Source organism: Ammospiza caudacuta, chromosome Z (genome assembly GCF_027887145.1).
Source record: "Ammospiza caudacuta isolate bAmmCau1 chromosome Z, bAmmCau1.pri, whole genome shotgun sequence".
NCBI lineage: Eukaryota > Metazoa > Chordata > Aves > Passeriformes > Passerellidae > Ammospiza > Ammospiza caudacuta.
Window position 1 is genome coordinate 30,073,086 of NC_080632.1, and position 26,679 is coordinate 30,099,764.

The 26,679-nt window shown below is 37.4% G+C and overlaps 1 protein-coding gene across 1 annotated transcript in view; it reads left to right on the plus strand.

The window, feature by feature from the left end:
• The window catches only part of FANCC (FA complementation group C), a 63,003-nt gene that overhangs the window by 11,713 nt on the left and 24,611 nt on the right, over positions 1-26,679 (plus strand). Inside the window, exons 4-7 of the mRNA XM_058824025.1 lie at positions 19,948-20,067; positions 20,857-20,921; positions 23,013-23,177; positions 26,221-26,377. Coding sequence (XP_058680008.1) covers positions 19,948-20,067; positions 20,857-20,921; positions 23,013-23,177; positions 26,221-26,377 — 507 coding nt within the window. The remainder of the gene's footprint in view (positions 1-19,947; positions 20,068-20,856; positions 20,922-23,012; positions 23,178-26,220; positions 26,378-26,679) is intronic.

Below are 26,679 nucleotides of genomic sequence, written 5' to 3' on the forward strand. Positions count from 1 at the left end.
CACAGGTTTTTCTGTATTTCCACTCCTTTGTTTTTCCTATTACATGGTTTCCTAGTAGCTCATTTGTATTATTTAAGGACAAACTAACCAATCTATTCTGAATATCTGTAGCATGTCTCTCATCATATTTCTTGGTTTGCTGCTCCCGTGTTTTAATTAATTCTGTAACCTCTTTTTAAATTGCTGCTGTTTCACGAGTTTATTTCCCGTGGGTGTGAGACTTTCCCCGTGATGTGGGGAACAACAAACTGCTCATTCTTGTGTGTGTGTGGCCTCTGGTTAGGAGCCAGCATTCCGTGGTGCAGCAGCACGGGCGTGCTCGGAGCAGGGAGATGGCGATTGCTGCCCTGAGCGCTCGCAGCTGCGTGCCCGCGCATCCCTGCCTGCACAGGGCTCTGCCTTGGGGGGGTGCTGCACCTAATGCAGTGTTACACCTAATGCAATGCTCTTGTGGCCTTTCCCAGGGCTTCCTGCATGTGTTTTGATAAAAGGGCAGTATCATACGGTGGGTTGCTGATAATTTGTTAAACTTGCCGTAGAATGGCCTGGGTTGGAAAGGTCCCACTAGACCACGTTGCTCAGATCTCCATCCAGCTTGAAAACTTCCAGGGTTGGGACATTCACCGTTTGTCTGGTAAACCTGTACCAGTGCTCTACTATTCTCGCAGTAAAGAATTTCTTCTAAATATCAAATCTAAGCCTACTCTCTTTTAGTTTAGATCCATTTCCCCTTCTCCTGTCACCAAATGCTCTCATAAAAAGTCTCTCCATCTTTCTTGTAGGGTCCCTTCAGGTGCTTATGTCACCCCAAAGCCTTTTTTTCTCCAGGCTCACCCCAATTCTCTCAGCCTTTCCTCACAGGAGAGGTGCTCCATCCCTCTGATCATCTTGATGTTCCTCCTCTGGACTCTCTCCAACAGGTCCATGTGCTTCCTGTGTTGGGGCCTGCAGGCTGGATGGAGTGTTCCAGGTGGGGTCTCACCGGAGCAGAGGGTGAAAATAAAAACTGGGAATTAGCTCTTGTACATATACATTATCTTCAGCTATTCTGTGTATTGAAAGCTTTCCTTTCTTAGTTAAAACTAAGAGCAGTCATTAAATAAGCATGTCTTATCAAAAAGGAAACAAGAACATTTTCTATATTTCCTGCTGCTAATGGTTGCCTGTTCTGGAGGCTCTTCTGAACACACAAGAGATTCCAAATAATTACAGGCTACTAGTGATCCCTTTTGTCATATTGCATTATTTATGTTTGGAGTTTTTTAAGGTTATTCCTATAATTTATGATTGTTTAAAGCTTTGAAGCACTGGAACAATATATTTTTAGAAATTTTATTGTTGTGTTGTGCTATTATTAATGTTCTTAACATTCATGAAAATTTTTATCTAATTTTTCATGCCACATAGGCATCCTATGGAGAGAGTGGGAAATGCAGATTTTAATGTCATTTCTAAGTTAATAAGCCATCAGAATTGCGTCCAACAAATGCCAGTCTTAAAAACTTAAAGGCTGACTCACAACCAATAGGTCATAGTATAAATTAGAATTTAGAACAAGTGGTGAGCTACATGTTAGCAGATATAGACCAAAGTTGTGATTGGTTGTATTCATCAAGCACCAATTGGACAATTAGAGCCAAAAGAAAATGAAAAAGGTTATGTCAGTCAAAGCTAAAACATGGAAAAATTGAAAACTAATTTTGTCAGGGCCACTTATCAAAGCAAATCTGACAGAGAGGGAGGAAGAAAGGTGCGCTGAAAGGGCATAAAAAATATTCCAGTTCAGTAGAGTAGCACTCAAAATGCAGAACAAACCTGAAGAGGCCCAGATATTCTGTGACTCTATCCTGAAGGCCACCTATTCTATAGAATAACTGGTGTATTTTTTTGGCAATATACAAAGCCAACCCAACACCAATGAAGATTATTCATTTAAATATATAAGAAGAGAATATGTGATAATAACACAAAAATGGAAGCTTCTGGCTGGTGCCAGATATTAAGTTTTCTATAGCATCAGGCTTGCTTTTAGAAAAACAGTCCTAGTTCAGCCCTCACCATAGGGAAAGCTGCATATAAATAAGTGCATGTAGTCAGAAAATCCAAGTAATTTCTGAAAGAAGCAGAATTCCTGAACTAAGTGAAACAAGCACAAAGGTTTTGCACAGGCATAACTCACCTGTGGAGAAGAGTAGAGCAAGACAGATTGTACTAATATCATGCATATGGATGCACTGTATAAAAAGTCTTCTGAATATCCTTCATCAAGTGGCCTGAACCATCCTTAAGTGTACTCTTGTGCAAAACTCTTCGAGAAGCAATATCTGCAGATCTTGAAAGATTTTCAGAACATAATGGAATAAATAATTTATGAAGGTGAATCCTCAGTTTTGGTGACCATCTCTGCAAATAAAAAACCCCAGAGATGGTATGACTGCAGTCATGTCAATTAAAAAGGGAAAATTCAGGTGTTTGTGTCGTGGACCTAACATAAACAAAAATAAGAAATCCTAGTCGTCCACTGACCTCAGTTCATGCAGTAAGATGCTTGTGTGGTTTTTTTTGATTTTTTTTTGTTTGTTTTTTTTTGTGAAAATAGAGCTTCATCTTAAATAATAATAATCCAGTTGTGGCCAAAAGGTCAGTAAATAAATTCAGAAATGGAACACTTTTACACTTTTCAGCTCTTAATTATTGCATTTATGAAGGTAAATTCAGACCCTCAACAGAATTGCCTTTGAAAAAAATTCAGTGAGGCAAAATGTAGGTGTAGGTCAACTCTTAATCCTTGTAAGATCTGAGGGTATTCAATAGAGAGTCTAATTGAAAAGACTTACAAGTGGCACCTAGTGGGATTGAATATAGAGCAAGTCCAGTGACAGTCCCCAGGGCCAGCAGTGGGTGACTGCCACACCGGGCGCACAGGGGCGAGGCAGGCCAAGCTTTGGCTGTGAGCCATGGCCAGGGGTCAGGCTCCAGGGCAGCAGGGTGTATGGCCAGCGCAGGCACGGCTGCAGCGCAGCTCAGGCAAGGCCCACATGCCTTGAAAGTCTCCCTGCCTGTGGTGGATGGGTGGGCTGGATTTAGATCATCTTCATTTCCCCTTCCAACCCAAACCATTCTGTGATGCTATGTAGGATGTACACGTAATTACAATATTCTCTTCTTAGGTAAAGAATGTTGATTTGATCTTGGGGCCAATATACTTGCCATCTTTCAAACTCATTACCTACTATTTTTTTTTTGTATGCATGCTTTGTCAGATTGTCAGGAGAACATTAGAAATTGTTAAGAAAGGACAAATGTTAAAAGTAATCCAAACATAATGTAAAGAGCTTTCCTCTTCTTTTCCTAAAAGGTATTGTTTAAATAATTAACTCTTTATAGAAGAAAGTCTTCAAGTTCACATTTTTCTAGAAGAAAGGAATTTCAGGTAACATAAAGAAAATATCTAGTGCGCAAATTAGAGTGAACCTCAATGTCTGTTCTTTAGTTTGCTTTTTTATGTTAGAGCCTAAATCACTTGTGAATTGTCATTCCATGGGGGATATGGGCCCCATGATCATCTGATGGAAGACGTATTAAAATAGTGTTGGATTTATAATAAAGGATGTCTCTATGAGATAAGAATACTACTTTAATGACATATATGGGTAATGTGTCTATTAAAAGGCTTATGAGTTGCTAGAGGACATACTGAGAAACATATATTTTCCTTCTTATCTAGACAACTTTGAAAGAAGGAGATAAGAGCTGAACAGAGATATCTGAGTTAAAATATGAACATATTTCACCTGCTATTTATTACTGAGAAAGTTAAAGGAGAGAGAATCTGTGTCACAGAGTATAGGTTTTAGCAGGGTTCTATTATAATAGAAAATTTTCAAACTTTTTATGTTGTCATTTCTCCTCTCTAAAGGGAAAACAGTTTGAGTAGTATTTGGAGTAAGATTAATTGTTGTTTTGGGCTATTTCTTACCTTTTTGATAATATCACTGCAATATTTTACCATGATGAAACACAAAATAATCAGAAGAGAATGTCAGTGTAAGAGGGATGAGAAGGCGTGGAGCAGGGGATCTGGTTTTCCCTGGCAGTTGTGGGGAGAGGGACGTCTGTGTTCCAGGAGGCATGCATCCAAGAGACAAATGGAAAATGTTAAGTCTCCTGGAGGCCAAAGTAGTTCAAAGTTACTTAATCACTTTCTGAGACTCAGTTTTGTGGTTTTACGGATCTTATGGCTTTTTTGGTATGTTTGGAAAAGTGTTGTCATTCCTCCTCTAACCTGTGCAAATAATCATCAGGAGCTTTGATCACTGCAGAGATCATAGTGTGTTCCTTCAGATGAAAGACGTCTGATGGTGATTTAAGTATGTATCTTGTTTATACTTTTTCTGTTAATTTTTTCTGTGTTTTTCACTGGTCCTTCAGGAATCTTTGTAGCAGTTTTCCTCAATCACTCTATATGGAATTTACCCTTGCCTTCCATCAACGGCTTGTATGTAAGAGGGTCTAAAGATATTTCCTTAAAGTGGTCTGGAGTGCTTGGAGACAAATGGGCTTTTACTCAGTTCTTGATTGTTTTCATTCAGCCTTGCTTGTGATATATCCTTTTTCCCTCTTTTGCTGGGTGGTGGCACACTGCTTAGTGCAATACCTCATAGTTACAGCCAGTAGACAGTCTGTGCTTTTCACAGGAGCATTTGCAGCCAACTCCTGGTAAAATTGTTGAAATGAAACAGATACTGCCTGTACCATTTGTTAGAGAAGAGCGCAATAACAGCTATGTGTTGTGCACAATAGTGTTGTACTGCTTGATTTTGTGTGATAAAACACACAAAAAAATCAAGAGAATGCATGTAGTATAGTTTTGAACTCCTGTACCACTTAATGCAGAGATCAGAATTCAAAATAAAATTTCTGCTTAGAGAACTGCTACTTATTTTGGTGTTTAGGGCTTATTTTGTTATTTTCAAAGTTGCTGTTGCTATTAAATATTCACTATTAAATGTTCTTATAGAGGAAGGGAGCATTTATAAATACAGGGTCATCAGAAATATTCAGTGGATGTAATAACAAAGTGACAGATATATTCTGATATATTAGTATTTTCTAGATACATATCTAGAATTCACAGTTTTTGTGCTTCTAAGATCTAATGCAACATCTTAGCTCATTATGAAGATGTGGGGTGAATGGGTGGTGTGTCACACTGTATCTTGAAGTAGTTAGGTTAAAGTAAGTATTTCAGTGGTAGATCTGCTTTCTCTGTGTCACTGGCTATCCTGTAAGGCAAAATGTTTTCATAAACTTTAAAGAGAGGTATTTAAAGTATCCAGTTTTCTGACCATTTGTGCGCATTAAAAATAACTTGCTATTCAGGTTCAATGGTTTTCTTGTTGGACAGTGCTTACACTGGGGTCTTGCCACAACAGATGCAATAGATTATAAGAAGACGGCTAGTATAATAATTACAGCATGGAACAGACTGCTGGCAGATACAACAACGTAGCATTCTCTTTAATCATAGTACTTCCCATAGTGTGGGTGGCCACAGGCTGCAGACGTTTCAGTCAATCCTTTCTCCATGCAGCAGTGGTTGTAAAAAAGAGCTGAAGTAAACAGCATTCCACAGACCATTAAGGGGTTTTAATTTTGAAAAAATATAGCTTCCCTTCACCCCTCCTTTTCGCTGCTTGCTTCTGTCAGCTGTTACCTACCAAATCAGTTTTGCTTGAACTAAATAGTATATAATGTACTATCTATGGGCTCTTTAAAAATTTGTTGTGCTCACCTGCGGCTTTTGTTATTAAAATATATATTACTTTAAAACCTGAATGTTTTGTTGGTTTTTGCAGGAAGAAAAAACCTCTAGCCTTACATTAAATCCTGTGTTATGTTAAATTTAAAAGCTTTTCATCTTTTTTTATCCTCCTGATTTTTTTTTCCTTCAATGCCCAGTGTGATTTTGCTGTTTCTGTAAGATGCTTTATTTTCTCCCTAGCCGTTAGCACAATACCTTTTCTCCAACCATAATGAAGGGGAACTTTCTTGTGTTTTTTAACCTTGTGGCCAGTTCACTCCTTTGGAGGTTGATTTCCCCTCCTTGATGTTTGACATATAGTCATTTGGAATCTGAGTTGAATGGAATAGATTTAAGCAGCTAAACTTGGTGTCATGAAAATTGTTACATAGCATTTACAGGCCTTTTATGGAATGTGTAAATCAGCTGCAGTTGAGGACAAATAATTTAATTTTATTTTTAAGTGCATGTGCATGAAGGGATATGTTTTGATAGATGACTTTTTACATTGTAGTTAGCCATATGTAGAATCAAGTGTGTGAATGAGCTTGAAAGAAATGTCTTAAGTGTCGGTGAGTAACAGATAGTTCAAAGTGAATGTTCATTTGAATCAAAACAGAGGACAGAGGACTTACGTGAAACACAGACTTGTGTTTAAGATCTGACATAAATAATTAAAGCCTAATGACTTAATGAACTCTTAATGTGCTAAGAGACTTTTCAAATTTTAAATTACTAGCTAAAATTGAATCTTAAGAATCAAGTTGGCTTGCTTTGCAATGTGTCCCAAGGGAGTAAAGAGCGATTCAGGCATTTTTCTCTCTCCTTTGTGCGATTAATTTGTGTCCCTGATACCAAGGACTTTATCCTGTTGAAGTGAGTGTACTTCCTAAGATGTACACACCTTAGGAAACCCGCATCTCATAGCAGTATTTGCTTGAAATTTGACACATCTGCCTCTTAAACTTGCTAATGTACAGTTCTGTTAAAGGTTAAAGACCCCAAGGGTCTTAGGTATGGTTAAGTATGGGTGAGGGGAAATACTGCATTGGAAATGGGAATTGGCTGATGAATCAAAGATGAGTAATTGATACAGTGATAGTATATATTAAGAGATTTCTAGTAGAATAGGTTCTAAAACAATTTATTTCATAAAGGATGGGAGAGTGATAAAAGATGTTAAACTTTTTCATGCAAGAAGAGACTGGGGCTGGATCTGTTTGCCATGGAAAACATTTTAGAATGAAGATTTCTTCATATACAGCACATAAACTATTTCTAATACTTATTATCTTGAAGTTTTACTGAGTTCACTGTCAGTATTTTCTTTTTTCTGTTGTTCTTTAACTTCTGTAAAGTTAGCCAGAGGGAGTTCTTGGTAATTTTGAACATTTTGAAGATATACATCTAGATAGTTAGTTAATCTTCTCACTAGCTCTTTTGAGAATCAGTATTTTAAGCTGACTTGGACATTCTCTGGTCACCTATAGACAATTGCATTGGTAGGATGTAAGAGAATTTCCAATGTTTTCAAGTGTGCAAGCATTCCTGTAGTCTTCTGGTTGAAAATAGAATGGTATTATGAATGGGAAAAAACAGACCTCTCTTCTTCACATATAATTCTTTAACAATGCCAAGCTAACATGATTATAAAGGATTTCTCAGCTTCTGGGTCGAAATAAACAAAGGCTAAGTATGTCAAAGAACAAAACGAGAAACCAAGGATTCTGCTTTCCTGCAAGGCTGCTTGAGCTTTAACAGCAAGTGTCACAAATTGCTAGCCAGCTGACATTTCTCAGAGCACTTTAGGTTTGCCAGGTGGGTCTAGTAAAGAGTAATGATTTGTTACTGAGACACAAAAAGAGGTCTCTATTTGAAGAAATTCTACTGGCATTAAATATTTTTGCTCAATTTAATATAACTTTGACCAGCAGTTTTTGTATCACCATTATAGGTTATTTTGTGCTTTTTTTGCTAAGAAGTTCAGTGGACAATTTTCTCCCCTTAAACATTTAACAGCATGAGACTTAGGAAGTCCAAGCCCAAAGGGATTAAAGTAATTTTTCCTGAATATCATTGTAAATTAGATGCAGTATTTGCATTGTGTACCTATTGGAAGTATAAAAATGGGTACATACATTAATTGAAAAAAGCATAAATTTTAGATTGTAATTTTTCTAGAAATTATGTAACTCACAGATTTAAAGTAAAAGTGAAACAATCTTGAAATCCATCCACTCTTTCGAAATTTATTCATCCCTCTTTTCCACACCTTTTTTTGTGTGGATAAAAGGAATTCTTCAGTGGGAAGCTTGTATTTTGGCTTTTGATAATTGTGGCGGGAAGAAGGAAATTAATTCTAAATCACTGGCTAGTTAAACCAGAGAGCTTTAAAAAAAAAGAAAAAAAGATTTATGGTTTACTCTGGTAGAGCTATTGAATTTCCTTTTGTAACTTAGTGTAAATGTGTGTTTTATTTCAGCATCAAAAGTCTCCTCTTTTTTAATACAAAGAGTAATAGCACTTTCTAGGTGGGTGTTTCTTAAAGAGAAAGGAGAGAGTAAAGGAAAGGAGATTTGAAACTGCTTTTCCTGTCTGAGGCCAAGACTAGACTCAAAGCTTGCCAGCCCAGCAGTTCTTCAGCTTCTTTCTTATGATTTCTGAGGGTTTTGTTAGTGATTTGCAGATGAAGCTTAGGCTTTGGACCTCATCCATTAAAAAGTTTCATGGTCTTATCTGCAGTAGTAGTGCAATGTGTTTTTACTGTACCAGTGTCACAGAAGGTAACTGAGGTTGAATTGGTGAGGGAAAAAAAGTGCAGCCTTCCCTTCCCCTCCCCATAATTTTCTTTTCCACATTTCATTTGGAAATTAGGATCATGTAACATTTTTCATCCATTTTAGGAAACAGAAGTAGAATATGAGACTAGTCTTTTTACTAAGCCTCATGTATCAGCAAGAGTAATACAATTCATAGCATACTTTAATTTCTAAAGAAAAAGCATATTTGTCTCAATGGGTTTTTGAAATTTTTTTCATTTCAGTTTTTCTAGTAGGTTTTCATGGTCCTTTAGTGTATTTTTGCCATACTTGTAAAATGTTTTAAGGAGAAAAATGTAGTTATGACTGTTGAAAGAAAACTGAGGAAATTGGCCTAGTATAAGAGCACCTAAAGCAGTTTTACTGAAGACACTGACTGAAGGTGAGCCTGCTTAATTCTTCAGGGACAGAACAGGGTTAAGGGTAATCATCAGGTAGAGTGTGGAGAACTTCAGAGAATCTATGTTTTCATGTCTGGGAATATGTGAAACGTAATGAAGTCTGAGTATTAACTTTCTGAAAGAATAGTACTATTCCTGTAGGGGTTTTCTTTTGTTTTATTTTTAGCTCAAAAGTAGTTCAGTCTAGTCATTTATCTGTAGATTTTCTATAATTTGATCACATGCTTGAAGGACAAGAGCCTTGTTTTTCTATGATTGTTTAGCAGAATAATTTGTTTATGATCAACTAGTCTGTCATGGTTGTCAACAGAGATTTAGATGTAGGCAGATATCAGACTTATGTTTCAAGTGAAGAAGGACTAAAATGAGAAGATCCAGTAAATCCTAAATATAGCCATCAGTTTTATTTAGTGAGCTGGCACAGAATTTAGCTAATGAAAACCATCCTGTAGATGCATCTATCCATAAACTGTGCTGAAACAAAAAAACTCCCTGACAGTAAATGTCAGAAAGAAATGCAGGAAGCAAACCTCTCCTATCCTTGTACTTAGGCACTTTGACCCTAATTAACTAAATTACTGAAGAATATTCCAAGCTTCCCCAATGTTAATTGAAACTGAAGTGGTTTCTTTTTTGCAAAACCTCTGAGTGATTACTGGAATAGACTGAATTTGATGAAGTGAGAGGTTGTGTTCAGTAGCTAATAGTTGAAATGTATGCGTATATATGATTTAACATTTTGTCTTTTGAAATGTGTTTTAACCAGTTTTAATTTTAAAGGAGAGACTGAACTTTTTGGTTAGCTTATCAATGGTCTAGTTAAACATTTTTTTATGATTTTTACCATTTTTTTAGTGTAATATGCTTGTACATACTAATTGTTTTTCACAAATATATGCCATGTAATTTCCCCTAGTTGATGCACTGAGAATTTTATAAAATGTTGAGAAAACAGAATAATTTTGAGTAAAATAGTACTTTAAAAGCTAGATGATGTTTAAATCTGTATTGGTGTTTGATACCTCATGGTGGGAAATGCAAGCACAGAAAGCTCCAAGCCTTCTCCAAGGTCTTAGGTCAAACACTGTATGCATTTCTATCTCTGAGCTTGAATGCTGGAGGCTTTGGGAGCTCTCTGCGAAGATAAGAAAGAGCTTGAAACTTTTTAAACAAACTATAGCAGCGCAAGAGTCAGAAAATGATTGTACTTCGATGGTTTGTTTAAAAGTTTCAAGCTCCTTCTTATCTTTCCCTTTCTCTGTAGTATCAGAAGCAGCTGAAGGTAACACAGCCTGCAGGCACAGTCTGGGCGACAGGAGCAGGAGGGCTTTTCCTGAGCAGGCAGAGCCACAGCAGGCACAGCTGCAGTGAGCAGCAGAGCTGAGGGAGTTACCAAGGGTGCAGCTGGCCTGAACTGTTTGTTAAATACCTTGATAAGCACATGGCATCCTGGGAGCAGCCTAGCAACTGTAAAATCCAATAGCTTAACTCCCATAGTCGTATAGCTTAACTCCAACAGCATCCCAAAAACACATAGTAAAAGCAAATTCAAAATCTGCATTTTCAAAACTTTTCTCTACCCAGCTTGAAAGATCTTTAAGTTCTTGGTTGGGTACAGCACAAGAGTTAGATCTTACCAGAGTACAGATATCTCTCTGTTCTGTGGACATCTCTTGTCCTGTTCCCCAGAGCTCACCTGATGTCTACAGGTAATCCAAGTCAGGCTCAGGCCAGGCTGGGTCCAGCAAGCACAGCAATCTGCTTCCTCTCAGCAGCTGGTGGGAGCTGGTAATCTGCTTCCTCCCAGCAGCCAATTGGAACTCAACTCTGACTCTCTTTTCAACTGGAACTTGCCTCTCACCCTCTTTTCAGGGCTTGTTTTAATCTTCCTCCAGGGCGGTCCCAAAGTGAGATGAAAGTCTTGTTCCTCACACGGTGGGTACCAGTTGTTGGGGATGCAGAAAGACAGGGTCAACTGATGAGGTATTTGAAAGATGATTTATTGCAAAATCAGTCTCATGGAAGGGTGAGATGAAGGTTGTTACATCCATAGTTAACACATTAGAAAACTTTTATCCGAAGCCATTAATTCTTATTCTAGTTACCATGTCTCTTAGAAATTTCTTATCCAATCAGCTACTTCCACAAAGCTTGCTAGCACCTTCATAACCAATGGCTAATTGCTAAGTTTTGCACAAGTTGCCACAATGTGTCTTTTTCTATCCAGTCGTTGAACTCTATTGAAACTTAGTGCTGTATCTTCCACTTTTTATCAACTCTACAACAGGTTCTATTGTGAAACTCTAAAATCTTCTACTATTTTGCTTAATATATTTGTTCACTTATATGAGGCCTATATCTACTTGCTTAAAACATATTTGTGCTTAAACTACACATTTTTATTCTTATTTCATGTCTGTTTCACTATTCTATTCTAAAGCTCCAAGCCTTCTCCAAGGTCTTAGGTCAAACACTGTACCTATCTCAATCTCTGAGCTTGTATACGCGAGGCCTTGGGAGCTCCTCTCTGTGCTTGCATTTCCCACACCTTATATTCTTTTACATTTTGATTTTGGTTTGCGGAAAACTGTTTTTCTGTGTTCTCCTGGACCAGGGGAGCAAGTGAGCAAGAGGTCTTTGAAGCAAAATTAAAAGTCACAAACTTTGTTATGAGTGGGTAAGTGTGTGGAAATAATATGAACTGTATTATGTAAGCATCCCAGTCCCAGAATTGATTTTGTAAACAGTTGGTGAAATGGTCTTTAAATGAATATACTACTTTGTTATTTACAGACTTAACCACTATGATTCTTCAGAACTGGCTACTTATTTCATAATAAGAAGGTTTAAAAAGTACCAACTCTGTTTGTGTTTTATTGTCAGTTATTCAATCTAGAGAACATGGGACATGATAAAACTCACAGGCCTTTAGGCAGGATTTTTAGGAAAATGCTGCTAAAAGTACTTACAGGAATTTGAGCTGCTGAAAGCTAGCAAACAAAAAATTAATTGATATTTACAAAACAAATCAGAGCAATGTGTATATCTTGCTTACTGAGGACTCTGTTTAAATTGTTTAGGAAGTAATGTGAGTCCTACCTTTAAAGAAAAACCCTATTATGTACTGTTTCTATATTTTTAAATTATGGCTGGAAATCATATTGTCTGGTTTATCTGTTATGCAATCAATTATACCGTTTTGGATTACTTTTTATGCCAGATTGGAAATAGAATTTGACTTCTTGTCTTCTAGAATTGCATTGAAAGCCATGGGCCATCTGGCTAGACAGGAAATGCCTAAGAGCAACACTGATGTACAAACTCTTGAAGTCATTGACATACAAGGAATTCTCATTCCGAAGTCTTATTAAATGCAAATAAGAAATAGCACTTGCATCTAAAACTTCCTCTAAATAAGATGTAGTTTTTCGTATTATACCTGCTTTCTTTTAGTAGAGCCGAAAAAATCTGGTTCCTCTTGAAGCAGATAGAAAGGTCAGAAATAAACCTGTTACTTGACCACATTTCAGAAATTTCCCCTTGAGTATCCATGTTGTACTTACTCCAACAGATTTACATAGATCATAATTTTTTGCAAAATGTCATTAATGGTCTCTTCTCAAAAAATGACTGCACTTTGTATTTTCATGCAGAATATACTTAAAGAAATATTTATTTAGAATAAATGATAGATTATTCAGTTTAATCCTGCTCTACTGTTGCTTTGATAGACTCATCCAAGATAGCAAAAAAGAGCTCAGTATCATTGCTGGGAAGTCTTAATTAGTGTTAGGTTTGAATGGTTTATCTCAGTGAAACCATCCATCTCCACTGTTCAAAATATATTGTAGCTATTGATTTTCACATCTGCTTCTGAGGACATTCAGAACCATAAATATTTTGGAAAGAGTGCGTTGAGAAGTTTCCAGAAATAAACTGCTTTATCTGCCGCCCCTGGAATCTCTTTGAAATTGTGTCATAAATTCCAGGACAGTTGCTACACAAATACAGTTACTAGCATAAAACTTGCCATCCTGTAATAAAAATCTAGTTCTGTTTATGTGTTGATGTCTAATTTCAGAAGTAACTGTGCCTTTAATTCAAGCTTCTATATTTTTCCCCATTGATGTGTACAGGGAAGTATTGGCTGTTTCAGAAAGAAAAGGGGTAAAATGGTTCAGAGCTTTTGGATCCCTGCTTGGTAAATATGGCATCAGAAGCTAAAGCACTTCCTGCCTTTATGCTGGATTTATGGACACTAGTTGAGTTCCTGTTTGCCTGGGACTGTTACTTAAATCAGTGGAGGGACAAATTCTGCTCCAGAAAAGTAATTTCCAGGCTTTCACAGAGTCATGTGCGTCATGAGATGGTTGTTACAAACAAAGTTACGGAGTAACTCAACAGATCCCTTATAGCTCATGGAAATCAACCTTCATTACTTAAAGAGGAGTATCAAAAGAGTTAGCTTAGCTTTTGTGAGAAGTATTTTAGTTACTTAGTCCACTTTAGAATCATGGAGTTTGGAATAGACCTATAAGATCATGAAGTCCAATGTTAACACTGCACTGTCATATTGCCACCTAACCACATCTCTAGTGCCACATCTACGCACCTTTTGAAGACTTCCAGGAGTGATGTCACCACCAATACAGCAGTCGATTTCAATGCCTGACAACCCTGTCAATGAAGACATTTTTCCTAATATCCTGTCTAAACCTCCCTGTCAGGGTCCGTCCTAGTGGACAGATGACGTGATGGTTCGTAGGAATGATCTCAGAGTGCAAAAACCAACACCGTACAAGGGGGTTTGCAGTGATAATCAAACCAAATGCAGTTTTATTGAAATAATCACAGCAAAAATGCGATAGAGGGATTAAGGGAGAGAAAAAGAGAGAGAAAGAGGGGGGGAGAGGGGATATAGCTACCAATGCAGAGACGAAGTCCTTTGGTCCAGTTCAGTCGAGAGTCCGCCTGCTACACTGGGGAGATCTTAAAGGCTCTAGCTAACTCAGAGGTTTTTATTACTGAAAATTGTGAGGGGGGCAAACAGATACAATAGGGAACAGATGTAACAGGTAGTCCATGTTCTCAGCAGTAAATGAGAGCCATTGTTTTCTTGGTTCAGTGGTCACAATCTGCAGGCAAACATCTCGCTTTGATCAGCTTGCCTCCCCCACACACCTCCCCCGGGCTGGGGGTTTCAGTCCCAGTCCTTGGAAGGAGCAGAGGGGCCTTTCAGGAGTTTCATGTCTCAGTCCTTGGTGGAGAAGCTTCTTACATCTCAGTCTGTCTGTCACGGGGGTTGTAAAACAGGTGAGGATCTTCTGTGGGAGACCACCTGAAACTCAGAAGTCCTGCCAGGCCAAGAGGTGGGACAGCTTCCAGAGCTGCTATTGTTGCAAATGGGGCACGGTGCCCCTTCTTAGCATACAGCAAACACTCCTGTGAAAACAATAGCTTAACACTGAGCTTTCAGGTCTCAGGGCCCGTGGTGTGTGACTTTTCTCCTTCAGAGCCAGATATAGACAGGGGAGGGTCTTCTCTTCAGTGGTCTCCCAAGGATGATTGTGAGGCAGATGAGGGAAAATTTGGACAGACTCTCACACTCCCCTGGCAACTTGAGACCATGTCTTCTTGTCCTGTCAGCTGTTACTGAGAGTGTCACAGAAGAGACCATCCCTTGCCTGGCTACACCCTCCTTTCAGGCACTTGTAGAGAATGATAGTTGTAGAGTTTCCCCTCCTTTTCTTCAGGCCAAACATCCCCTGCTCCCAGAGCTGCCCCTCATAGGGTCTGTGCTTCAGACCTTTCACCAGCTCTGTTGCCCTTCTCTGGACTTGCTCCAGCCCCTCAATGGCCTTCTTGCAGTGGGTGGCCCAGAACTGGACTGAGGATTCAAGGTGTGACCTCACCAGTGCCTAGTGCAGGGGGCAGTCAGTGCCCTGTCCTCTGGTCACACTACTGATGATGGAGGCCAGGATGCCTTCCTGGCCACCTGGGCACAGCTGGCTCATGCTCAGCCATTGCTGACCAGCCCCCGCAGGTCCTTTTTGGCTGGGCAGCTTTCCAGCCTCTCTTGCCCCTGCCTATAGTGCTGTCTGGGGTTGTTGTGACTGGACCCAGTGTTGGGCTGGACCCAGCACTTCACCATACCAAACTTCATATCACTGGCCTCAGCCCATTGATCCAGCTGGTCCAGATCCCTCAGTAAAGGCTTCCTACACTTCAGCAAATCAAATCTCCCACCCAACTCGGTTTCAATTTGCAAACTGACTGAGGGGCCACTGTAGAGGATCAGATCTAAGCATGTTTTCTCTCAACATTCTGAGTATTGCTACAGGAAAGGTGTGATTGCAGGAGAGAGTCCTGTAGAGCTGGGGCAGTGCTGTTCTGAGCCAAGATCCTGCTCTGCCTTGAGACTCATGCTTAGTCCCCCACCCCCACCTCACTTCCAGGAAAAGTGCATGAGTGAACAAAATTGTGTGACAAGTCTAGTTTACATAAAAGGCATGCACCAGATGAACTATAAAAGGGAATAAATCAGGTCCCCTCTTTATTTTTTCTCTCATTCCCGCATTTCTCTGGCTTTCTTTCTCTTTTCTCCCTTTATCCTCTCTTTTTCTTTTGTTTTCCTGGTCTTGATATCCCAGCTCTGGACCATCCACAGAACAAGAACTACTGTGAAGTCTAAGAACTGAGAAAATTTGTTTTCTCCCCTTGCTTTGCCTCAGCAAATTATATGCTATTCCATATGCTATTCCATATGCCATATTCCATATGCCACTGAATTTTGATGTGGGAGTGGGGAGGAAGTGGAGGTATGTTATAGGATCTTGTAGATGTGAAGCAGTGTGCTTACACTGATAAAGAAAGTTTATGAGTTTATGTCTATGTGGAGATGCTCATAGGATTATCTGCCTGTTAAAGGTATTAGAAATCTCTCTGCAGCAGTGGATTTTGAATTATCTGCAGTATTACTCAGTATAAATTGCATCAGTACAATAAAGTCACTTGCAAGGTTGTTCAGAGAAGTGGTCATTGTGAGGGCTTTATAAAAATTCATTAATTCAGCTTCAGGTTGAATGGGATTTTGAATAGCATGCCTTTAATCCCAGGCCAGGGGATGGATTTCTTCTCTTGCAATTACAGCCAAGGTGGTTTCCTTACTTAGTGGTGTGAGAAGTCAAGAAAAAAGTCATTTAGGATATTAGAGTGTGCCTGACTGGTGTTTGTTTTCCAAAATCAGCCATCTGGATTCTGGAAATGCAAAAATAAAAGACCCCTTCTTATTTTTCCTTTCGAATGCAGCATTTCTGCTGCAGATCCACTTTCTTGGCTTGTAGAATGTGGTATTAGTGGATTAGACAGTGAGTGGTAATTGATTCACTGCCAGGAATAATTATTGATGATTATGCAGATCACCAGTTGTTAATTTTGCTGAGGAAGCGTAGGATCCTTGGCTGATACCACAGGAGTACATTTAGTACTGACAATTTTCTCAGCATGTACTTGAATACCTTGTATATACTGATCTTGAAATGATTCCTTAAAAGTCATCAGTATCAAATAACTGTTCAATACTGTGGCTCTGTAATATGTCATGCGTTTTGATTTTCCAAATGCTTGGGGGATTCATAATGTAATAATGGAACCTGTCACAAGGTTTGAATGTTTGTATTGCTTCCTGTATATGTGAGAAAATCTGAAATCTTTTATATTTCTCTGTGGTACTTTCTGAAAGAGTTAATTTCAGATATTCCCAAGCCCTTCTCTGCTCTCAAGGCTGCTCTCAATCCATTCATCCCTGATAACTGATATTGGAGATTGCCCAGTCGAGGTGCTGGAGTTTTCACTTGGCCTTGTTGAAGTTCACACAGGCCCGCCCCTCCTTCCTGTGGATGGCGTCCCTTCCCACAGGGAATCAACTGCACCACGTGTCTTGGTGTCATCTGCAAACTTGCTGTGGGTGCACTCGATCCTACTGGCCCGCTCAATCCCATCCCATTGATGAAGGCATTAAATGTTCCTTATCCTAACAACTCATTTGTCAAGTATGAGTGAAGCATCAGTTCTAATTTTTCTTCCAGACAGCTCTCTGTTAATATAGAGTAGTAAAAGAATTATCACTTATAAACAGAATTATATAAGAAATAAATAAGCTATTTTTTCTAGAGAGAAGGAGAGCTTTCTGTATGTGTTCTAGAAGATTAAAAAAGCTTTTAAACTGAAAAAGACAAATGCTTTAACTTACTTTAACAAATACCTTTGTCGCATGTAGGGATGTCTCAGGCTTTCCACTGCAACACTGTCAGTAAAATGAAGTACATAAGACACAGAGCTGAATTGTGAATGTTTTCCATCTTTTATACCTATTTGTCTTATATAGATACTTAAAAGCTCCTTTCATTTTGACTACAATATCTCCTTGCCTGTGTTTCCCTTGCCCCCTTCTGGCTGCTCAGAGATTTTATACATTTCAAGAAAAAAATCTGCAAATTCCTTGCATGGATCTAGTAAATTGAAAATGAAGCAACAAAAAAACCCCAAGCAAGTAAATAAGCAAGCAAAACCCCAAAACAGTACCAAACTGAAAACCATCACAGGAAAGTGTTGCAGGACATATGCAGTCTCTGATGGTGTATAGTCATTTTGCTTCTCTTTTCTTCTACTGCTTGGTTAGCACTGGCTGTTACACAAAGGCAGAGGGGGAAAATAATTTCAAAAGTACTCTTTACAAAGAGAGTATTCAATTTATTTTACCTTTTGGAAAATTCTGGTTACAGAAAGTGTCACTAGATAATAAATTTGGTAGTGGTACAGGTGAGTATGTGCGATTTTAAGCCACTCCCTCATTTAGCTGTCATTTGCTGCCATGTCAGCCTGCCAAATCCTTTTCAGAGATTTTTATGTTTATTATCACTGGTCAAGCTTTTTTGTAAGTCTTTCATTAATAAATCCAACAGATTCTGTACCTTTCAAGCCCCTTCCTTACCTCTTGTGAAAGTGGCATCCCAGGTTTGCTGTTGTAACACCTCCTTTATTTTGTTTTTGACTCGCAGTTTCATCCCTTATCTCATTCTGCTTGGCAAACTATCCTGTTTTGTAGGTACCCTTGATAGTGTTCTGAAAAGAAAATTTAGCTTTAGTAATAGTTGCAAAAGACAATAAAAATATATAAAAGTTATTATTTTTTATTAATGAATTGATTAAGGCTTGTTGGGAGATTGTAGAGTTAATAGATTTTAACTTTTGCTTTTGACATGTTTAGAGGCTCATACATTTTTAGTATCTGCTGTTTTCTGTCTTTTTCTTAAGAATGCAAAAATTGATTGTAAGTTACTACTTTGAAACTGTTTTGACACAGCATTTTTCCTTATCTTTTATTTGTGGGAATTCTCTGGATGCCAATAGAACAGCAGCTGCTCCTGTTGAGGGCTATCTAGGAAAAAAGTTATGAAGGAAAAGGATATGTAGACATTTAACATAACTCTTCAAGGTAGTAAAAGAATTCTGAAGTACAATAAATAAGGTATCCCAAATTCTTGTTACTTATTTTGAGAACAGTGAATTTTCTTAGACCTCTGGTGTTCTTCTGCTGATTCTTCTCTCTCACATCAATCAAACATGGAACACATGGATTGAATATACCTAATTCCAGGACTTCTGAAGCAGTTGCTTAGGGATGTTCAACAAAAGCATGTATAAATACTGTATAAATACTTGAATTTCTGAAAGGAGAAAATAAGTTAATGAGATTTCCGTTTTTTTTTTTTTTTTCTCAAAAATCTTTCATCAGGTTCCTCTTTTTATTAATAAGAATGCACAGAATGAAGCGGCCTAAACCCATGGAAGTCACAGAGTTTTTTTCTGAACTTTCCTTTAATCATGTTTTTTAAATGAAGGCATTTTTCAGTGTACACTAATCCTGACCCTCTGTTACAAGGAATTTTATATACTTAGTGACATATAAAGTTTATACTTTAAGTGTCAGTGGTGCATAAAGCCCTGAAATGAACTCTGGAAAGGGAACATAACTGTTGTTATGTTGGCGTGTAGCAGTCAAGAGCAGGAATGAAACTGTAAAAAATGCTGAGTAGATAGTTTGATGATGAATTTAGAACTATCTCAGCTCAGTTGTGACACCAAGATTAAAAAAAAAAAAAAGTGCTCAAGATTTTGCATTTTTGGTTTTCATAATGAGTTTGCTAGGAAAGGTGCTGGGGTGTAATATCTGTCCAAATGACAGCAGAACTGTAGTATAGGGCTGAAGAACTAGGAAAGCATGAGTACTGTGCTCAGAGTCCCCTGTGCACGCCTGCAGAACCAGTGTACCAAATCTGTTAATCTGACTTGGAATCTATCATCAAAGGATTGCTTAGATTATCATATGATGTATTTAAAAGGCTTTAATGAAACATAAAGCATTTTGCAGTGAAATTGGTAGAGAAGTAAATGTCAAGATAAGATTTTTATCATCATCTTCTCAAAATAATGAGGAAATTAGGCAAACTACAGTGTGAGACCAGACTCTGAATCCTGGAGCATCTTGAAGAAGTGATATGGAAAAGTAGATGTTAATTACACTCATGCACTTCTTGATCATGGTACTGATCAAGACTACAGGTGATTGAAATGGCTCTCAGAGAACTGAACCTAGCTACAGTCTGTGGTTTTGATGTGACTGGTCTCCATTGAGATTGGACAGCTGCTGAAATCTTGTGGTGTGTGTGACTCAACATTTGATTGTAGCAGCTGCAGCATTTTCCTTATGGTTGGTGGGGCTGATTGCTCTTCTGTATCAATGGTGTAAAATGGGCACAGCTGATCAAAAGGCCTTACCCCAGGCAGAGTTCAGTAGCTGTCCTATCCCTCTACAAAGCTTGTGTTAGCCTGGAGCTTCATTGCCATTCTGTTGATTTTTCAGAGTTTGCTGTGCCATCTCCTTTCTTCTTCTAAGTGGGAAAGTAATGAAGCGGAAACCAGTACGTTCATATCAGCTCTGGGCTACACGTCAGCAGATTATTACTGTCACTTGGTTAAAAATGTAAGTATTTGGTGTAATTGAGATTTTGACAATAATAAATCACCAGTTTATAAGCACCTACATGGAGCTGTCATTGTGATAAGGAACATGAACTGAACTTTGTTTATCTTTTCTTACCTCAGTTACTTTTACAACCTTTTAAGGGAAAAAATGAAGTGGGAGATCTTTGGACAAATGAGAAATTTTTATTAGATTACACTATAATAAATATTCATAGAAACAAAATTCCAATTCCCGTTGTGCTATAACAAAAGAAAAACCTATCATTGTTTTTTACCCATGAAGTTAAAATTATATTTATAATTTTTTGTATTAGTATATAACTTCTGAATGTTTTCTTACTGTATCTGCTGCATTTAAAATGGGAGATGAACCCTAAATGTTAGCTAAAGTCACTTTTCTATTTAAGATATATAAAAATAATGGGAAGAATATTTCATATGTTGACTCGAATTAGACAAAGTATGTAAAAATTATTAGTAACGCCCTTCTGAAAGTTATGCCTTTACTCTTGGGGAAGCAGAGCTGAAATGAATATCCTCTTTGTTTTAAAATGTATAAAGTATATAATGTGTAAAATAACATTTTGCAGTACAGTCTGTTCAGTGATTTGGAGAGCTTTAATTTGACATCAATAGTTAAAAAATTAAAAAATCAAAATAGATGAACAAAGGAAGTTATTAACCTTTACAGTACATCCTTTACAGTCACACAGAGAACCATGCAGCTAATGTCTGCTTGTTGTCAGTAAATGTAATGTATTTTATTTACTTTTATTTTGTTCAACAGATGGTTGTTTCATTAGTAACAGAACTCAGAGAAAACCAGTGCAATGGACTTAACATGCAGGAGAGGTAGGTGTTATCTAAACATAGGTTTGATATGTTTTGGTCTGGGTCATTACAGTTCAGTGAGGATCATTTTACAGTCTTGGGCAAATTAGGCTTCAGTTGAAAAGTTTTGGATACATGTGTTAGATAATTTAATGTGTGGACAAGCTTGGTAAGCTTGGCTTCATGTAAGTGTTTGTACTTAACCTGGCAGTAGTAGAGGAATTGGAAGGGACCTTCAAAGATCATTTGCTAATGGTGCTGCTGTCACTCTTTGTTACATGATCATGTCCTTTTGCTGTCTGATTTATGCCTTTCTTGGCTTAACTTGGCTGTTATCCTCCCCTTCCTCTTTGCATCTAGATATTTGGTAAGGAAGATTCAATGAGCTGAATTTGTTTAGAACTGATTTTAGTATTAAAATTATGGACGCAGTTAATGAGGAGTATCATGAAGTTTCTTTTCATGTAGAAACTAAATGCCAACATTTTTAAAAGTAGGGTGAAACAGACTTAGCTGTAAAGCTGGTTGAGACTGTTGGGAAGAAAAATACCTGATTTCTGCTGGAAAAAAGAGAAAACTTTGAACTTAGGTTGATTTTTGAGTGTAGAAATTATGATAGGGATGTTTATTCAAGTTCCAGAGACAAAAGTAGTTTGCTTTTAGAGGTGTACATTTTCTCCTTTTTCCATTTAGTGATATTTTAAAAATTCAGATGATAACATAGTTGCAAATTCATTGAACACAGTAGAGTGGATTGTGCATTATTTTCCAAGAACATATTTTGAAGATTATCTATAACAAAACTGTCTTCACAGGGTTTTCCTTCTGAAGTTAAGTAAGAGTAAATTCATCTGCTGAATTTTGCTAATCCTAGATAAGGAATTAGAAACATAATTTTGTAAAGGGTACAGATTTAGAGTTTCAGGTCTGTGTATCCTAGAAAATACTGCTGCACAATCAGATCATCCCAATAATTACCATTCTTACAAAAATACTTGTAACAAAAGTGCATTTTGAAGTATTTCAGTATAAGAAACCTTAAACAAATATTTAATCAGGTAATTACTCGGAAATGTGCATCTTAGAAAATGTTTTGTTTTATTTCTCTCTCTGGTTAAATAGTGATGATTAGTACCTCATGTCCATACTGCTGAGCAGCCTTCTTAATTCCCTGTCCTCACCAATAGGTCCTGAAGTCCTATTGGTGACTCCTCAAAGAAAATACTTTCAGATTTTTTCAGAGAATGCACTTCTTTTAGTGAATCAGGAGAAATTTGCAGGAACTCAGGGAAGCCTTTTACAAGCAATATAGGACAATATTTTAATTTGCTGAAATTCAGTGTTTCGTAGTTCTTGGTCTTTATAAGTATCTTCCTGTCAATGCTACAATTTTAGCTGCTAGAAACAATATATATTCTCTGGGAAAGTTGTGACTTCTTTTTGCGAATCTAGTCTCTGGCGTTTTAATTTTCTTAAAGTTCCATAATTTTCATATTTTATGTTCCAGATTCCACTGTCTTTAACCATTTCCAACCATGTAATTTTAGTGAGAAGATCCAGCAAGTGGTTTATGTATTAAGGTCCAAAGGGGTTACATATTTCTTCAGCTATAGATCTGTAAGACAAAAATTTTCCACCTGAGCACTAGAAGACAGCAGGATTCATAAATTGTTTCTGTTAAGAGGAAAGAAAGGTTAAAGAAAGCAACAGGAGGCCTGAAAAGCAGTTAGGCTGTCTCTTCTGGGGCTCCAGGAAACTTGCCTGGGAGCTATGAGTCTTTAGTCTTCCTTCACTGGGAAAGACAGTGAAGTGTCTACTAGTAAGGATGTGGTGGTGGAGCCATCACAACTGGGTTCAATTCAGAGTTGTGTTGATATCCCTCACATGGTTTGCTTTGAGCACTTAAATATCAAAATTTTATCTGACTTCTTAAAATTCTGTGCAAAATAAGAAATGATATGTCAACAGTCATTCTAGTAAATAATTTTTGAGCAGTTAGGTATGCATGTCTTACATTTAGTATTATGTAATTATTAATGTTCTTTTATCTCCTTAACAGTTTAGAATTTATGACTTTTCTGAAATATGAACTGTGTTTATTTTTTCCCTCAGCATTTCAGCCAGTCGTCTGAATGCTATTTCCATTTTCTGTGTGCCTCTCATTACTTTGCCTGATCTAACTCCATTGCTGGAAACTCTCCTTCTTTACCATGGAGGGTCATCAAAAGAAATTCTCAGTTTGGAGTTTCTAGAGGCTGTGAATGAGGCCTTTTTAAAGTAAGTAGCAGGGTTTGTATTGTTTTGCTTTTTCATAAAGACTATAAATTCAATTCAATGTCCTTTTTCTAGGTTTGTGTGCTGAATGCACTGTATACTTTTCTAGAAAGGTATTTCCCTTGCAGTCGAATAGCAGAGCTAAGGATGTGGGCCAAAGCAGAATTTTACTGTGCTGTTATGCACAAAATGTGGCGTAACAGCTTTAAATATTGACTGTGACTTTGTCTCACCTATTCCCTAAAAAGGAGGTTAAAACCTTCAATAGATTTTAAGAATTTTGTGGAAGTTGTGATAACTTGTCACAGAAATGTAATTTCTGTGTCATAGAAGTGTATTGCCTTTGCTAACTTGACATTTTGGGAGTGATTTTAGTTTTTCTGTAAGACAGATCCTTATGTTTGATGTTTTCATAATTCTTTTGGGGTTTTGTTTTTGGGGTTTTTTTGTTGTTTGTTTTTGGTGGTTTTTTTTTTTTTTTTTTTTTTGTTTTTTGTTTTTTGGGTTTTTTGTTTTTACTTTTTTTTTTTGTGAAATTGCTTCTCCAGATTTTTAATTCTCCTAGTTTTCAGCAGATTAGTTTTAATGAGTCTGAAAGAGGAGCAATTTGTGAAATACAGCTCTGCTTGTTTTGCTACCACTAAACCCACTGTTCTGATAAAATTAGTCAATGGATGGAAACCAGCTGAGTGAATCTAAACATCAAGGTTGGCTATGCCATGAAGGGAAAATGTCAGGGAAAGCACATCCTGCATTTACTTGAGAATTGCTTTATTCAAGTTGTACCTGAAATGCTGTATTATAAAAAAAATTTTTATACTAAAAAATGTCCCTTGTGAACATTTTGTGTCAATTATCCATTTCTCCCCTTTTCTAAGCAGTCTTACTTGCTTCCTCTCTACACATCATGATTTCTGAGATGTTCTAATGAATATTTTTGTGGTGATCCATTGAGGGCTCCAGACAAAAATAGATAACTAATGGAAAAGTACAATAACTAATCCATGCATGTTTCTACAAGTCGAGGAAAAGGAATTAAAAAGGAGTGTGAATGTGGCAGTTGGTAGTGAAAGATGTGCTCAAAAGCACAGAGCTGTCTTTCACCCTTCCACTTGTCCATCTTTTGTGGCTTCTGACTGTTCATGTTCCATAAGTCTGAAAGACTTTGAGAGCAAGTTCACAGGTTCTGTACAGATGTTTTGTTCTCATATCAGTAAGCTAATGGACAGTCCATCATGACCATTCTGACGCTTCATGTCGTGAGTAAGGCCATTCTTTGGATGGTAGTAAGAGGTTCTTCTGACTGAAAGAAATGTCTCTTTTATTAACTGTTGAGCTACTTGCTTATCACAGTGAACAAATATACCTGATTTCACATGGCTTTTGATTAAGTGACTCTTGCAGGGTCCTCAACAAAAGTGCAGTTTGCAAAAGTTTCCCTGAGAGAGGTACAGGATCGCACATGCTTTGCATGATATATTCCTGGACTGTCACTGAACTCATGTGGTCTTAATGTGAATGTGCTCGTATTTTATTTTTTTCCCCTCTCTGACAATTAACTTCTATTTTCCCTTACTCTGTTGAGTTCTGAACATGTCTTTTTTCTGAACATGGGTAGAACCTGCCCCAGAGAGCAGAGCACTTGCAGGGCTCCAAAGAACTCAAAATTGTCCTGGTGGGGACATCTGCAAGTTCAGCTGTGGGAGTATAATCATACAGTTAACTTCCTGTATGGTTTTTTATATCTTACAGTTGCAGCACCTCTGTGTAAGCTTATTAGCTTTCTTTTCCTGACATAATATTTATAATATCTACCATGCTGTCGCAAAAACAACAAGAAAGTTGATAGTGGCAAAATCAGCTAATCTCTTGTCATTCTTTATTTACTCTCATGTCTGTATGTGCTTTAATAGTATTATTTAATAAAACAGTATCCTGAAATTGAACTTTGCTTTACAGTTTTGAATTTCTGGGTACTTCAATGTATTTCTTGTCTCCTCATGTATACTTTAAGGTCATTACATAATATTGAGTGGAAAAAATACAGGCTTTTAAGTGAAATTCAGAATTCTGAGAGCTGATAATGAAACAACTGTATGGCAAAATAAATACATTGAAAATAGATCCTAAAACGGCTTAGTATTCTTTCTGCTGGTGTTTTTCTTCTTTTATCAGGAGCTTTAGTTTGCATGTATTCTCCAGCCTAATTTTAGGTTTTTTAATCTTAACTTGATTTAAGACTAAGGCAAATATTTATTGTTATTTATATATTGTTTTGCTTTGCACCTTTTAATATGCAACAATCACAATAGCTACAAAAATATTCTAGGGTGTTTGTGCTGTGATATCTCTTCTTGGGAGGTTAGTTTAGTATATTTTGATTCATGCTGGTCCACACTGTGCCTTTTCTTTTGTGGTGATACAACACCAATAGCTGAAGTCTTTAGGTGAAGAGATAACTTGTCTTCTTAACTATTTGTCTGTTGTATAGCTCTGGTCAGTGCTGGTGGGCTGAAGACTTAGCTACCTCTAAGTAATATTTTTTTCTTTGTTTGTTATCTTTTTTTTCCTTTTTGTTGTTGTTGGTTTTGGGTTTCTTCCTTATTTCTCTGCAAAGATAGGTAATGCTTTGATTATACAGCAGAAACCTTCTTGTTCATCTGTCAGTAGCTCTCTGCAGGAACTAATCTGGGTTGGAGAGAGCACAGGGACAGGACCTTTCTTGAGAGAGGGAGGCAACTCCAGACTTAAACATTCTGTTTCCCTTTGATGGGTTGCAATGTGACCAAATTTCTAGGTTTTAAACACATGTGGTAAAGTTGCATTTGTAGATGATGGTGATTTCCTGTCATTCTTTGCTATTATGATTTGCTATTGAACAGGCTACTGTAAACAAGATCTTCTCTCTCTTGCTTCAGGTTGATCTTTGTGTCTACTTTTTCCCCAGTATATTTAAAAAACAAACAAACAAAAAAAAAAGAGTAATTTTTTTTTTTGTCTTCCTTCTAGTTACTCAGGTAAAACAGTATCTTGCTCTCTAAACCAGGAAGAAGATCTCCCTTCCTGAATCAGCTGTCTTCAGCCTTTGGCTTCGTCACTTACCAAGCCTTGAAAAGGCTACCTTACATCTTTTAGACCAGTTGTTTTCCATTCGGTTGAATTCACTGGAAGAAGTGGCTCGTGTCATGAAAGACTCATTGCTGGTATGTGCAATATAAGGTACATTTGATACTGCTCTTTCATGCTTCAGGAGTGACAGTTTTCAAATATGTCAGCGTAGATACATGCATCAGCATAAACGGCCATTTTGGGACATAAAACTTGTTAATTCAAACCAAATCTTGAGTCTTACAAACATCACTAATTTTTTAGTTTTTACAATGAATTGGTAGAAGAGAAAAAAAGATGTCATCCAGTGATGAAAAATGTGTAAAGAAACACAAATCCCAGTGGTGAGGGTGCTGAGTACCTTTCTCTGTCTTAAAAAATTATGAACTCTGGCCAG